Source organism: Lynx canadensis, chromosome D4 (genome assembly GCF_007474595.2).
Source record: "Lynx canadensis isolate LIC74 chromosome D4, mLynCan4.pri.v2, whole genome shotgun sequence".
NCBI lineage: Eukaryota > Metazoa > Chordata > Mammalia > Carnivora > Felidae > Lynx > Lynx canadensis.
The window spans coordinates 76,542,757-76,557,323 of record NC_044315.2 but is presented as its reverse complement, the minus strand read 5'-3'; the positions used below and the strand labels follow the sequence as shown (position 1 = coordinate 76,557,323).

The following is a 14,567-nucleotide window of genomic DNA, read 5'->3' as shown; positions in this document are numbered from 1 at the left end:
GCCTTGATGCTTTAAGGACCGTCTGCCTTCCCTAAGGTTCCCTCTTGAGTTGTTTCCAGGAAAGCAGTTTGCATCTAGAAAGCTCACATGTGGAGCCGGACAGACGAGCCTTGAATCTGAATCCTCATACTCATCAGCTGTGTGACCTCTGGCACCTAAGTAACTTTGCCCACACAGGTCCTTGTGCCTTTCATGATCTATTTTGTTAATTACACTTTCCTTGTGAGAATTTCATGATGAGGATTGTAGGTAGTAACATACAGACATCTAGGCACAAAGCAGATCATTCCGCATGTTGCTGGAATGGATGAATGCATGCACAGTAACCATATTGTAGATAGAGTGTCTCAAGCAGAGTTTCCATATACCGAATGCCATTTCAGATGCCCTATAGAGGAAATGACATAGGAAACTCTCTCTTGAGTTGAGCAATGTTTCCCTCTGATGTATGTTTTTCTGTTCCTCGCGTAAGATATTCAAATAGGTAATAGGTTTGTTTGTAGGGCACTTGACTCAAAAGTTACAAAATATTTGTAGTGAAAAGTGGTCTCCCACTATCCCTAACCTTCACCCTCTTCTCCATCCAGTACAGCCACTTGTACTAGGTTTTTGAGTCTCCTCCAGAGACAGTCTATCGATGTTAGTGTCTGAAGCTTCTGTACCTGAGGCAATTTCCCCAAACAAAGGCCGTTTGCTCCCCTGCCTGCCCCCGTGCCCCCAACACTCTCTGCAGCTCTCCCCTGACTGTATCCTCTCTGGGCACAGAGTTTACTAATGCTTTAATCCCTCTCTTCACACACTCTGTGCTTTTTTGTTAGTGATTACATATATATATGTGTGTGTGTGTGTGTGTATGTATGTGTATATATATACATATATATATATGTATATATATACACATATATATAGCACAGAGCAAATAAAAATTATCTGTATTCCTCCCTGCACAATTAACTGCTCCTAGTATTTTGGCGTATATCCCTCTGGTTCTTTATCACTTTTGGAATCCACTGTTCGTAGTGTGTGAATGCCTCGCCCATCGGCCTTCCTGTTCCTGAGTGTGTCCCTAAACAGCCCTTGCTCCCCTCTCTTCCTCTGTATCCTCAGTGTCCCCTGCCTCACCCAGACCCTCGTCGCCTCTCGCGAAGGGATCACTGAGCCTTGCACCTGCTTGCCCTCTGTGGCACCCACTCTGAGGCCTCTGTGGTATCTGTCGTGGCACGTGCAGCTGATGAACTCCTCCTCTTGCCCTGGAACCTTCCGTGACGCCCATAGGAAGGCCCCTGGTCCTCAGTGTGGCCCTCAGGGACTTCCACCGTGTGGCTCCAGTGATCCTTCCAGTCAGTACTCCGATCAGCATGGCCTCCGCCCGCCCCGCTTCCTGTCCCCAGGGATGCTCAGGCTCTTCCCTTTACCTGCAACTCCATTTTCTGCCACTGAAGCCCCATTCATCCTTTCAGCCCTGACTTAAAATCCCCCTTCCTCCATAAAACCTTCCCAGGTCCTCCGTGTGGGGATGGATTGCTCTCCCCCATGTTCTCAGCATCTCATTGTGTGGAAAAACATAACCATGAATTAGGTTAAAGGCTCCTTAGGATCCCATTTATCTCGTTGACTAGCTTACGATCCCCTGGCTGGCACGGACTGGGCCGTATCTATCTTTGGATCTCCAGTGTCTCACTCTTGGCCTGGCATCTAGTAAGCACTTGCTTGAAATGTGTATGAAATTAAGTTACCCGAAGTGTTTTTTTAGAGGCAGGCTCATCATATGAAGCGAAAACATAGCTGTCAGTTAGTACCCACCACAGACCAGATATTTTATATATTATATCTCCTTTAATCGTCAAAGCAACCCTACAAGGTCAGTAGTAACTATCCCGTTTGGTTAAGAAACAGCCCAGGGCTCAGAGAGGGGAGGTGTCCCTCAAGGTCACACAGCTCGTGGCTACCACGTCATGGTTAGAACCCAGATCTGCCTCGCTGCAGAGCCCAAACTCCTTCCATAAATCATGCCAGCTTCTGGGTCACTTGGGATTTTACAGAAAGAAGTCTGGCGATGGGGTTGCTGATCTTTGGGTCGGATGAGGGATTTAACAAGCTCCAGGAGGCCTCTATGACTAATGGATCGTTGTTCCTTTCAGGGGGAATCAGCTTTGGGAGAACCAAGGGGACTTCAGGTTCAGAGGCAGATGACGAAACACAGCTGACGTTCTACACGGAGCAGTACCGGAGTCGCCGCCGCAGCAAAGGTAAGGGAGTCCTTGGGAAGGTTCCGGAAGGCTCCAGAACTAGCGTGTGCAGGACATATGCCTGGGAAGCAGACTTTGTGCTCAGGCACAAACCTCGGCTTTTCTTCAACCTTGTCCTGATCTGGTTAATGCAGCCTGGCATCTGAAACCCTGGCTACACCAGTGATGGTCCTTGTATAGCTTCTTTATTTGCTCTCTGTCCTACGTCATTCCCCAAAGGATTTGGGGAAGAATTTTTTTTTTTTAAGTTCGTGCTGTTAGAAAAAAAATCCAGCACAGGAAATGAAATAACGAAGGGAATCAGATTGAAAGCAAAATAAGAATAAAGAAAATGATTCAAACCCAGGTTAGATCGATGCAAGGTGATCTATGCCATCCTGTGTTGTGTAGTTCTTAGAAGGTGCTGGCAATTTAATGTAGAGATTTAGCAATCAAAGTCCAGAAGGAAACATACTCAGCAATAAAATGTGCAGGGTCTATGGGCTAGAACCATTTGTTCAGGAAATTCTCTTTACCTGACATCCAGGACCAGAGAGAAAGTTCTGTAGTTGGTTCCTATAAAGAGGACTCCTTTTGCTATCTGGACTGTGTCTTCAACAGATGAAATCGTATTGATGCATCATTATTTCTCTCAGTGACACTAAAGGTAAGGAGACGTCAGATGCAGAAGCGGCACTCCAGAAAGGGCGACAACCTTGGTGCTGAGGTCCACTGTTCTTTGATGGTTACACATACTCCTGAGGGGAGAATAGAGCGTATTTCACTTGGGAATGTAATTCCTCATCCCTGTGTTTTCTAATGATGGGGAAATAGCAAATTCAAGGTTGCAATTTTGGAAGAGAACAGAGGGGCATAGGCCTGTAATCCATGCTTGTGATTAAGGAGCGATCCAGGGGCTTGGACCAGGCCCAGGAAGAAGCAGGGGTCCTCTGGCAACTAATCAAGGCATGTGGCCCTCTCACCTCTGCACCAAAGTGGGCTGAAGAAGGACCCAGGGTAGGGAAGAGGGAAAGAATCTCTGTCGTGAAACAGTTTGCGTGCATTCCACGCATGCATGGTGGACATTCAAAGATCATGGGTCACGTAGCTTCTCTGGGCAAATTTTGCTCTTAGGCAGGTATCTACCTTCCCTATACCTCAGTTTTCTCATCTGTGAAATGGCCTTCATTGACCTAGAGATGAATTTTGGTTAAGTTACAGAAAAAATTTGTCATGGCACCTGCTAAGGTAGACATTAGTAATGTGAGTTCAGCCCTCATTGTTGGTTTCCTTATGTCCCGTACCCTGGCACCTTTCATCGAACAGGCCCTGTGTGGGGAGTATCTCTTCTGACACATCAGCTTGGAAGGTTTCTCAGCCTTGGAATAATCAGGCCTGCCTCTCACCCCTTCCCGAGCCTTGGCTCACTGGTATCTTGCTGTGTTGAGGATTTTGGAGTTGGTGATGGATGATATTCTTGACCTGTCTTCTCCCTCCCCCAGTCCAGCAGCCAGAACGAGGGCTGGGGAAGTCGTTGGGTCTCCTCTGCAGGACTGGGCTGTTTACAACTAACTGGAAAAACATCCATCACAGAGCACGCCCCTTGTAAATCGGAGTTAAACTTTAAAAAGAAAAGCAAATGTGAGCCACCGGATTGGAGATAAACAGTTTGGCCCAATGCCTCCATGTACTGTGGAAGGCCAGGCTGTGTTTCCAGGGTGGGGAGGACACGGCTGGGATGCATCCTCTCCTACCTTCCTTCCTGGCCCCTCCTGCCAGCAGACGGCTGCCACTCTGTCCCTCTGCGTGTCCACTGATGGCGAGCCCTTCTCCCTCTGCCTCTGGCTCCCACCGTGTCTTCCTCTTCCTTCTCAGTGTCCTGGGCTGGCTTGCTTGCCTGCTTGTTTAATTTCTGTTTCTCTTTTCTTGTTCTCCCCTTTTCCTCTCTTCTTCCCTCCTTCGTGTCTCCAGGCTTCCTTCTCTTCATCCCTCCGTCTTTCCTTTGTTCTCTTCTATTTTCTCTGTTTCTTCTTCTCTCCTTATTATCTCTTCCTCTCTTGCCCCTTTCCCCACCACTCTCTCCCCTCTCTTCTCCAGCTGTTTCCTGGGGGATTCTTCCTTCCTTCTTTCTTCCCCCTTTCCTCTATCCCGCACTTCTTATCTCTATTCCTCCTTTCCTCCCTCCCTTCCCAGGACCCCGGGATCATGACCTGAGCTGAAATCAAGACTCTGAGGCTAAACTGACTGAACCGCCACTGGTATTCTTGGTTTGAAATGAGGTAGTGATAGCGCCCTCTTGGGGTAAGTGTGAGGATTAACTAGGAGCCTGAACATCTTTATAACTACAACCCCCAGCAGCAAGCTCTCCCCTCTTTATCACCTTCATCCCAGTTGGTATCACCTCCATCCTTTGCTTGAAAACAGCTAAAATCCCTTCTCAACCATGTCACTTAGTGTCTTCCAGTCCCTTCTCAACCCTGCAGCCAGAGTGATCATTTTGAAAATGTAAGTAGGGATCATGTTGCCTCTCTGGCTAAGAAGCCTTCAGTCCTTCCTTCTGCGTTTCGGGTGAATGTGTTGAGTGGTTGGCCGCCCATTTACCCCGGGCTCTGTGTCCTCCTGCCACCCAGGCCTCTTCTCCAGCACTCCCACATCTGTCCCACCAGAACTTTCCTGGAACAGCCACCCTTGGACTCACTGTGACATCTCGACTTAAATGGTATGCCTTCCGCTGTGTCATCCCATGCCTGATTGCTGTTTCCTTATGTGGTAGCTCCTGCGTGCTTACCCTGCAGACTTCATCCCCACTCTATTTACCAGTGTGTTCTCTGGGTGATGTCTGTATCCTCCACGGAGCTAGAAGCACCCCAAGGAGAGGCACATTGCCATCTGTACTTACCTTCCCATCCCCAGCACCTAACACGGGGATGGGTCCGGGGTGGGCACCGGCTTAATATATTTGGATGAACGACTAACGAATGAATGAAAGAAATTTTTGGCCCGGTGTCTGGATTATTATAAGTGCCCAGGGCGGATGCTCCTTTTCTGTCAGACTCTCTTGTCTTTGCTCACTCCATTTCCACGTGCAAGAAAAGGGTCTGCCCCTGGTGAGCAGGACTGAGGCCTCAGCGCTACCCAGCTCTTGTACTTCAAGGCCTCCAGGGAAGGACATGCCAGGTAGTGGGGAGGAGGGCCTAACTCCTGAGGTTGAAAACCCACTCTGCCTGATTCTTTGAGCATGGTTGGAGTGTGTGCAATCTGAAGGGATGTGACAAGTTCAGGAGGTTCCCCAGCAGAGAAGGATACACCTAGAGCTAATGGTCGAGAGAAGGCATGGGATGGGAGGAGAGAGGGAACATCTAATGGGGTTTTCCTACCTAGTCTCTCTCTAGCATGTCGATGTAGAAGGTGCTTGAGTCAGCTACACCTGGCTGTGAATCCTGCCTTTACCTCATCCCCTTGGTGTGGCCATGGGTGAGCGGCATCGCCTTCCATGTAAAATAGAGCTGTTGACACCTGTCTCCCAGAGTGCAAGTCCAGAGATGGGAGGTTCCAGGACTCCGAATTTTTTTCCTTTCTCCCAAAATTCCCCTTGTCTTGGAAACATCCTGAATCCAAAATTAAGTCAACTGAAATTTCATTTTTGGCACTAGGAGCGACTGGAAAGGAGATTTATGATAGTCTGAGATTCCACCCTGGCTTCCTTGAGGCTCTGGTTTTTTGTAAGGGCCCTGGGACTGTCATTCAAAGGCGTCTGGGAGAACCAGGTGGAACCCATAAGCAGAGAACAGTAGTAATCAATATGGTGAGTGGGCAGACAGGAAGAGGGACAAAGAACCTGAGGAATAGGGACTGAGAGACCAAGATGTGTGTGTGTGTGTCTGGTGAGATTTCCTGAATCAAGAGTCAGCAACCTTTTTAATATCAATGGCCAATTCATAAACCTTTTCATCTTGCAGGCCATGCAGTTGCTTTTGAAACTATTCAACTCTGCTCTGGTACCTTGAAAGCTTCCAAAGATAACACATAAATGAATGAATATACATGTGTCCTAAGGAGTTTTATGTCCAAAATCAGATGCTGGTCCAGATTTCACCTGTCGCTCACAGTTTGCTCACCCTTACCCTAAAACCCCCACATCATATAGGTGGCCCTCACTTGTAGGACTGGTCCAGGACACTTGAGTGAAATCTTAGAATGCTTTGTGTAATGAATCTGATCTCCTATCCTGCATGATCTTGCTGCCTAAAGGAGCCTATTTATCAAGCACAGAGGTCTGGTTATGGTCAAATAAATAATCATTCAATCCATCACTTGTTTGGGGTATGACAATTCTGACTGTACCCCACAGGATTAACTAATGAAGTAGCTGGATATGATAGGTTCCCACTGGGCGGAATTTCACCTTTATTAACCAGAGATGACACTCGGAAGGACAGTGGACCCAGAGTTAGGAGATACGTATTGAAGTCTGTACCCCTACCACTGACTCACTTAGTGACCCTTGCCAAGCACATGTCTTCTTGAAGCCTCAGTTTTCCTATCTGTCAAACAACAGTATTTATGCCTCATGTTACCAACTCTGAAGCTCATTCGAGTCTAACTTATATTTATGAAACAAACAACCTTACTAAGCATGATGCTGGGCATTGTGGGAAATGGGGCCTAGGCTGCAAGCCTCAAGGTGGTTATAATCTCCTAGGGGGTGATGCAGTTCACACAGAGAAGCAGTGCTGATCAGGATAAGCTAGTGTATAATTGAAGGGCCAGATGAGAAGTGCAGATGGCCTGTCCAGCCCCAGGCACAGTGCTGAGCAGCAGACAAAGCAGCTACAGCTGCTGGATGGTTCCAACAGTGCAAGCACCCGGCAGGGGCCTCCCAGCCCGGCTCTGTGCGGTTGGCCCTGTGGCCTTGGGCTACTATCTCTCCCTCTCTGGACTTTGGTCTTCTCATTAGCTGGTTGCCCAGCCAGTTTCAGAAACCCACATTTTCTTCTTCCCAATCTCATGCACTTTCTTCTAAGCTTTGCCAATTAGTTCCCCAGCAGAGAGAACCAGAGCATGGCTGCCCGCCCCTGCTTTTGCCTGTATCTTTGTTTTAGTTGGTAGTTTTAATTCTGTGATTCTTTTTTATTAATTTTTTAATGTTTATTTATTTTTGAGAGACAGAGCAGGCACAAACAGGGAAACAGGAGAGGGGCAGACACGGAATCCAAAGCAGGCTCCAGGCTCTGAGCTGTCAGCACAAAGCCCAACACGGGGCTCGAACCTACAGACTGCGAGATCATGACCTGAGCTGAAGTCAGATGCTTAACTGACTGAGCCACCCAGGCACCCCTTAATTCTGTGATTCTTAAACTGAGATGTTCTGTGAGTGATAAGAACTCTTGAATTGTAAACTCAACTTTCTGCTAAACTGTATGGATATGTGAATTTTTCTTTATGATTTTCCCTGCCTGCATGCACGCACATGCAAACGTGGATTAATCCTCTCCTAAGGGAAGAGGACAGGTGAGGGAAATTCAAGCCATAGGTGCAGAAATCAAGGCCTTTGGGGATTGAGGGTAGGAGACCATCCTGAAATAGAAGGGGAGGATGCCAGGGTGGAGCAGAGACTCTGGGAAGTGGGAATGGGGTGGCATGAAAGTTTAACAGATCAGTACCTTCCTGTTATGAGGGGAGAGGCTACGTGGTGCTCTGGGGAAGGGGGGCACAAATGGGAGCGATGGCAGGCACTGGGAAGAGCCCGGGTCTGTGGTTTGGGGAATAATGGCACATGGGCCAGAGAAATAGACAGGAGCCACCCCATCCTTTAGCCACTGTTTCCTTTCAGAGCACAGGATTTTTTTCACTCCTAAAGAAAGGACTCGTTCCATTTTATGTATACAGAAACAAAGGCTCAGGGAAGGGAAGCCTTTTCCCCAAGGTGACAGTGTTTGCCTTTTCAACTGGCAAAGCAAATGGGACAAAATTTTAACAGCAGGGGAGTCTGGGCAAAGGGCATATGGATGTTCTTATACTTGCAGCTTTTCCATCAGTTTGAAATTATTTCCAGACCAAAGTATTAAGTCAACAGTTGTCCTTCTAGGCTAATTCTTGGCTTCAGAAACAGCAGGCAGGGGTCCAAGTCCTTGGTCTGCTGTTTCCTAGCTGTGTGGCTTAGGGAAAGGCACTTTCCTTCTCTGAGCCTCAATTTGTTCTGGGTTAAGGAGGATCAGTCTAGTATTAGTCCTTCTGTTCTTCCTTAAGCTTGGTGTGAGGGTTAAAGGAGATCATGTGTGCACAGGACATACTTAGCTGGGTGCGCCTGCCTTGTAATCACTGTTCATTAAATGGTAACCAGTTAAGCACAGCAAAATGAGTGCCTCAGACACACATGGTTTCATGGCCTTTTTTTCCCAATGTGTTGACCTGCACATTGGTTTTGCTTCTAGAAAAAAAAAGACTAAACCTTTTCAGTAAGAACATGAATTTGCTTGGGCTGACTGCTTGGGGACGTTGCAATATGGGTTTTACCTTTGCGTCCTTGTGCCTTGCCTGAGGTCAGCCTCTTCCACAGACATACCTGCAGGATGCTTTAAGCTAACCTGCAGGGCACCTTCTAGGACCTTCTACTCAGAAAAGGGTAAACACCAAAGATTGGTGGATAGGTATTTAATCATTTTCTAAGCCTTTGTATCTAGAGTGACCTTGAAAGAGTGATCCAGTACCCAAGCTGTGGAGGGAGGGAATGGTGGTCCTGGTATGGAGGGGACAGAGAAGCAGGGCTCCAAAGTCCTTATTTCCCCCATCCTCATTGACCCATCTGGTCTGCTCCTCCCCAGGAGCAGGAACTCATACAGAAGACAGCATGACAAAAGGTTACTTGGGGGCCCACAGGTGAGAGCATGCCAGCAGAGGTAGGCTTATCTGGTGATCCCAGGGCCTCAACATGGGGATGGGGAAAACTGGGGCAGGTTAGGACAGGGTGGAAAGCCAGGGAGCAAGGGTGCTGGGTGAGCTGGGTGGGAAAATGGAGACAAGAATGGAGGGAGGAAGCACCAGGCACAACAAAGTGCCATGACTACTGGAAGGTTCCAATCCCAGGTGTTTGTTTATGAGAACTGACCAAGACTTTGAGCCTCTGGTTCCTTTCTGTCAACCAAGGAGGTAAAACTGGATGCTCTCTAAGTTCATGTTGGTAATACTATTCTGAGTGTCCGTGACAGAAAAGTAGACAACCAGGAGGGAGGAAGAGGGCAAGACAGGAAGCACAGTATGTGATGTACTGAACTTTCTCTACACCTGTCTGTGCTCTTTATATGCGTCACCCCACATGCTTCGGAAGAGTACCGTCGGATGGGATTATTTTCATCTTCATTTTACAGATAAGGAAGCTGAGATCTAGACTACCATGGAGTAAGGAGAGCTGGGATTTGCACTTAAGTGGTTTGGTTTTAAAATCTGACCAGACCCTTAGGTGATTGAGGTAACAGGTGAGACATGTACCGCAGTACCTAGAACAAGGCGTGTGCTAGAGACAAGAGGCAGATACCTATGTCCTTGCTGATGCACAAAGCCTGCTGATTGGATCCAGGACAACTTCCTGGCGTCAACTCTAAGTCCTCCATGGCCATCTGCCCTGGGAAGAGCTAGGACCACGAATAAGAATGGCCGGAACCAACTCAGGAACTGAGAAGTAGTTCAATATGGAGGACAAAAGTGGTGCCCATAGGAACCAGCCTTCCCAGGGCACCACCAGCAGTGGGAGTCCTGGTATTTGGTCCCAGTAGGAAAACATAAGATAGAACTTCCACTGCTACATTGGAACCAACCCAGACCGATTTGTAAGAGCCTACTGTGCTTTTCATTCCCAATTCTGCTCTGAGTGATGTCGCTTTGGTAGCTTATCATCAGCTGCAGTGGATGTATTCACACCATGGAAACTGGCAAACACAGTAATGGAAGTTTCCCCTTCCTCCTTGGAGAGCTCATTGTTAAGCGTTTACCATCACACCACTGAGAAGAACCTGTCAGTAAGAAGGAAGAATTTAGCTGCAGGCTGGGGTACACAACCATTGTCTAGACATAATCTGAGCAATCCAGAATTTACCCTAGGACCACTCCGTGCACTGAGAATAGGACAAAGGAAGCCACAAAGTCCAAGGCTCTGTGCACTGGATCTCTTTTCAGAAATAGAAGACAGGGTCAGCTGGGGAGACTGGGTATTTAGGGCCTAAGTAGAATCTTGGACGCTCTGGAGTGAGTCCTGAAACCTGGGTCAGGTCAGAGCCAACAGCAGGACAGCTGTCCTCAGCTGTGTGGTAAGGACTGTTGGAATTGGGTAGTTTTATGGCCAAACTAAACCTCTGAATCACTTGGAAAGCTTTTTAAAACACCAGTTACGTATACTTATCTCAGGCCCATTACATGGGATTGCCTGGTCCAGGGGTACGGGTATTGGTATAAAATCCTTTCCAGATTCTAACTTTCATCCAGAGTTGAGAAAACTATGCGTTCCTTGACACATTAGCCCCCAGCACATCCCTGTTCCTCTTCTGGCATTGGGCCCCCATTGGGCCCCCATTGAGTGTATCCCCCCTTTCCCAAGCCAGGAGCTCGAGTAACAGTTATAAGAGGAGTAGCAGTCTATCGAAACCATTCATTAAATGCTGCTTTGGTGCCAAGTCTATTGCCTAGTCACTAAACTTCCTACGTGATCAGTTATTGTCCTTGCATTATATGTAAAAGAATGAAACTAACAGCAGACAGAGTGACCTCTCCAAGGTCATCACAGAATCAAAATGGCCTTGCGGGTCTGAAGCTTGAACCCCATTTTGGTTAGTTCCAAAGTCTGTTGTCACCACACCCCAGTATTAGCCTCTAGGAAGATCTTCCCTCTTATCACAACTCTCGGTCTGGTAGGTAGCTGTGTGTGGTTTGCAGTAAGTGGATACCTTTCTCTAGATGGTTCCAGTAGCTTATGCAGACCATCTGGAGAGATTCCAGTTGCCCTCATGGAGAGATGAGACTGGGAGTTTGGATTTCTCTTACTGAAAGAACAGTCGAATGCAGAAACCTAGCTTTGATCTACACCTGCATTTGGCCCCATTTATTGAGACATTAGAGAAGAGAAGATTATGTATTCAGAATAGTTAAGGGCTAAAAATCCCACTGTCTGATGTCTCTCTTTTCTCCCTCCCCTCAAACCTCAGAGGAAGTAGACATTGGGTTGTTTTTGTTTGTTTTGGTTTGGTTTGGTTGTTGTTGCTGTTGTTGTTGGGTTTTCTTTTCCTCTTAAAGATTCCACCCAGACTACCTCTCTCCAACCTGCAGAAACATCAAGCAATGTTGGCAAATGAGGGTTCCTTGAATGCAATGAAGGAGGCAGACAACTTCAAAAACTCCTCCCTAAGCCCGAGATGGTCCCTGAAATATTGTTTAAACTGTTCTCAGTTCTCCTCCTCCTTTGCGATGCCAACCAGCTCAGCACCTGACAGCCCAGCCCTGCATCGAAGGGAGGGAGACGCCTGTCAGGAATCAAATGGGAGACCAAAGGCGATAAAGCAAACATGTCGTTTTTAGTTGCTTACACTAGCGAGAAGGAATAATCAGTCTCTCTCGCTTTCTTGTTTTTCAACTAGGCTCAGCAGGATTTTCCCCCCTGTTCCTTACACTGAGAGATTGCGACTCTCTGCCTCCCGCCCCAAGCATGAACACTCTGTCATCCCCTTTTTTTTTTTGCAATCCTGCGGGACGGCCAGGATTCTCTTACCTTGCAAAAATTCTTTCCCAGATAAAGAGGTGAAACCTACCAGTCAAGATCGCCCGCTATGTGTCAAGCACATTGCAAGATGCTTGCACGCGTGACCTTATTTAGTCCCCAACTCTTACTTTGGGTGATCTTCGACAAATTGATTTACTTTCCAGGCCTCGGTTTCTTTCTCTCAAAAATGAAGCTGATAATCCCACTTTTCAGGATTTATGATTACTAAGTGGAATTGTGTGTCACTGGAGTATAAGGTATATGAATGAAGATAGTGAGAAAAAAGGCTGGGAGTGGATCAAGAAAGACATTGAATACCGAGTTCGTTCATTTTTATCCATTCCCTTGATCAACTAATATTTTGCTAAATACCTAATTCTGCTGAGAGTCTATGGTAAGGACCAGGTATATCATAACAAATAGACCAATGATGTGACTCCTCTCATCAGTCTTGCAGTCTTGCAAGGGTGAAAAGGGAAGGAAGAGAAGTATTTCACAAATAAATACATACATTAATATATCATTTCCAATGGGGAGAAGTGCCTTTGAACAAGAAAAGACAGAGGGAACTAAAATAATGGGGAAATTGATGATAGGCATCTTTGAAGAACTAACATTAAAGCTGCTACCTGAGGGATGCATGCATGGGGGCTGACCATGAACACATCTCCTCATGAGCCAGAGAGAGCTTGCGCTTGAACCTATATGAAATGGGGAGCCCAAGAAGGCTTTTGAAGAAGAGAGAGCCATCATCCTATTTCTGTTTTAAGCCTATCACTCTCTCCACAGTGGAGGAAGTGCCATTAGGAGGGCAGACTAGAGGTGGTAGACCAGTTAGGAGGCTGTTGAGGTAGAAAGAGAGCACCTGGGAAGGGCTGCCTGTCAGGAACAGGTGGAAACAAAGTTAGAGCCCAATGACTGTCTGGCTCCAAGAAGGTGAGCCATCGAGGATTGCTGAGGATGAGCATCTGATTCTGGCTTAGGGGCTGGAGAGAGAATCATAGCGCTGGGGAAGGGCGGAGCAGCAGACCTTTAGGAGAGAAGGGGTAAGCTTGGTGTGAGAGCCGCTGCCTCTCAGGTGCCTGTAGGACTACCCGATAGAGATGCTGGCCGTCTCTGAGTGCAGGAGAGCACTCACTGAGAGAAGAGAGAGGGCCAGCACTCTGTGGCTGTGTATTAACTTTCTCTTTCTGTGTAATGAACTGCCACAAACATAGCGGCTCCAAAGAACACACGTTGATTATCTCACAGCGGTTCTGTAGGTTAGAAGTCCAGTCATGTCACAACTGGGTTCTCTGCTCAGGGTCTCAAATCAGGGAGTCAACTGGGGCTTCAGTCTCCGCTGAGGCTCGGGGCCCCCTTTCAAATGCACGTGGTGTGGTTCTTGGCAGAATTCATTTCCTGTTGCTGTATGACTGACGTGCCTGTTTTGCTGCTGCTGTCAGTCATGGACCCTCTCAGGTCTTAGAGGACCCCATCAGGACCTTTCTTGTAGCCCCATGGGGGCTGTTCACAGCATGACTGTTGGCTTCTTCAAGGCAGGAGGACATCTCTTAGACGCTCTTCCTTCAGTGCCTCTTTTAAGGGCTCATTTGATTTGGTCAGACCCATCCAGGATAAATTCCTTTATGACAAACTTGTAGTCAACTTATTTGGGACCTTAATTACATCTGAAAAATCCCTGCACTTAATCATAGAGTATTATCCCATCATATTCATGGTCTCACCCACATTCAAGAGGAGGGGAATGCACGGTGTGTTCAGGGGGTGAGAATCTTGGGGCCATTTTGGACTTAGAATTCCCATCAGGTGGTAAATGAAGGCATGGCAGGAGGAGACAATCCTAGGAGAGGGTGTAGACCAGAAGGAGGCCCAGAATGTGTCCCTCAGTCATGGACCCAGGTTTGAAAGTGTTCTTCTCTCAATGTCCCAGGTATAGTCAAACCACTTAACGCTGCCTGGGAAGGAAGCAGATGCCTCAGGTCAGAGACATTTGTCATGACAACATCTTAAAGGCTGCAGGACCTAGGGATCCGAGGGAGATCTGTAACTAACTCAACATGCATGGCACTTTACGGTACCCCAGGTCAGTGTGTCAAACCCATCCTGTGTTGGGACTGATGGGGGACTTTTCTTCCGTGGCTTCCATGGAGTGAATTTGCTAACCATCTGCTTCTTCTAATTAGAGTAGATTTTAGAAAACATGGCATTAACTCTAGCTCTTGCACTCAAATTTTGGGGGAACCTTGGGCAAGTCTTTTTGGCTTTTCATCTATTCAGCTGGGACGTGGTGTTTGAATAAATTATATCTGAGGCTTCTTCAAGATCTGAAATTCTATCCTTTTATCACTTAACGGCCACTGTAGATCGGGAACAGTATGGCTTTCTTATGAATCATGGGTTAATAAGACACGGTTCCAGCCTTTCAGAAGCTCTTTCTCTGGTTGCTGTCCCCAGAATAAGTCAAGACCACTGACCTCTAAGTTCACCTCTTCACTCTGAGGACTAAGATGTTTTAATCCCACTGTGGATGACATGCTTATTTCTTTTACTTTTTTTCACCAATATAAATTAATAATAATAATACTAGAGGA

The 14,567-nt window shown here is 47.1% G+C and overlaps 1 protein-coding gene across 1 annotated transcript in view; it reads left to right on the top strand.

Moving 5' to 3' along the window:
• Positions 1-14,567, top strand: part of ASTN2 (astrotactin 2) — a 754,139-nt gene that overhangs the window by 179,878 nt on the left and 559,694 nt on the right. Inside the window, exon 4 of the mRNA XM_032595525.1 lies at positions 2,142-2,249. Coding sequence (XP_032451416.1) covers positions 2,142-2,249 — 108 coding nt within the window. The remainder of the gene's footprint in view (positions 1-2,141; positions 2,250-14,567) is intronic.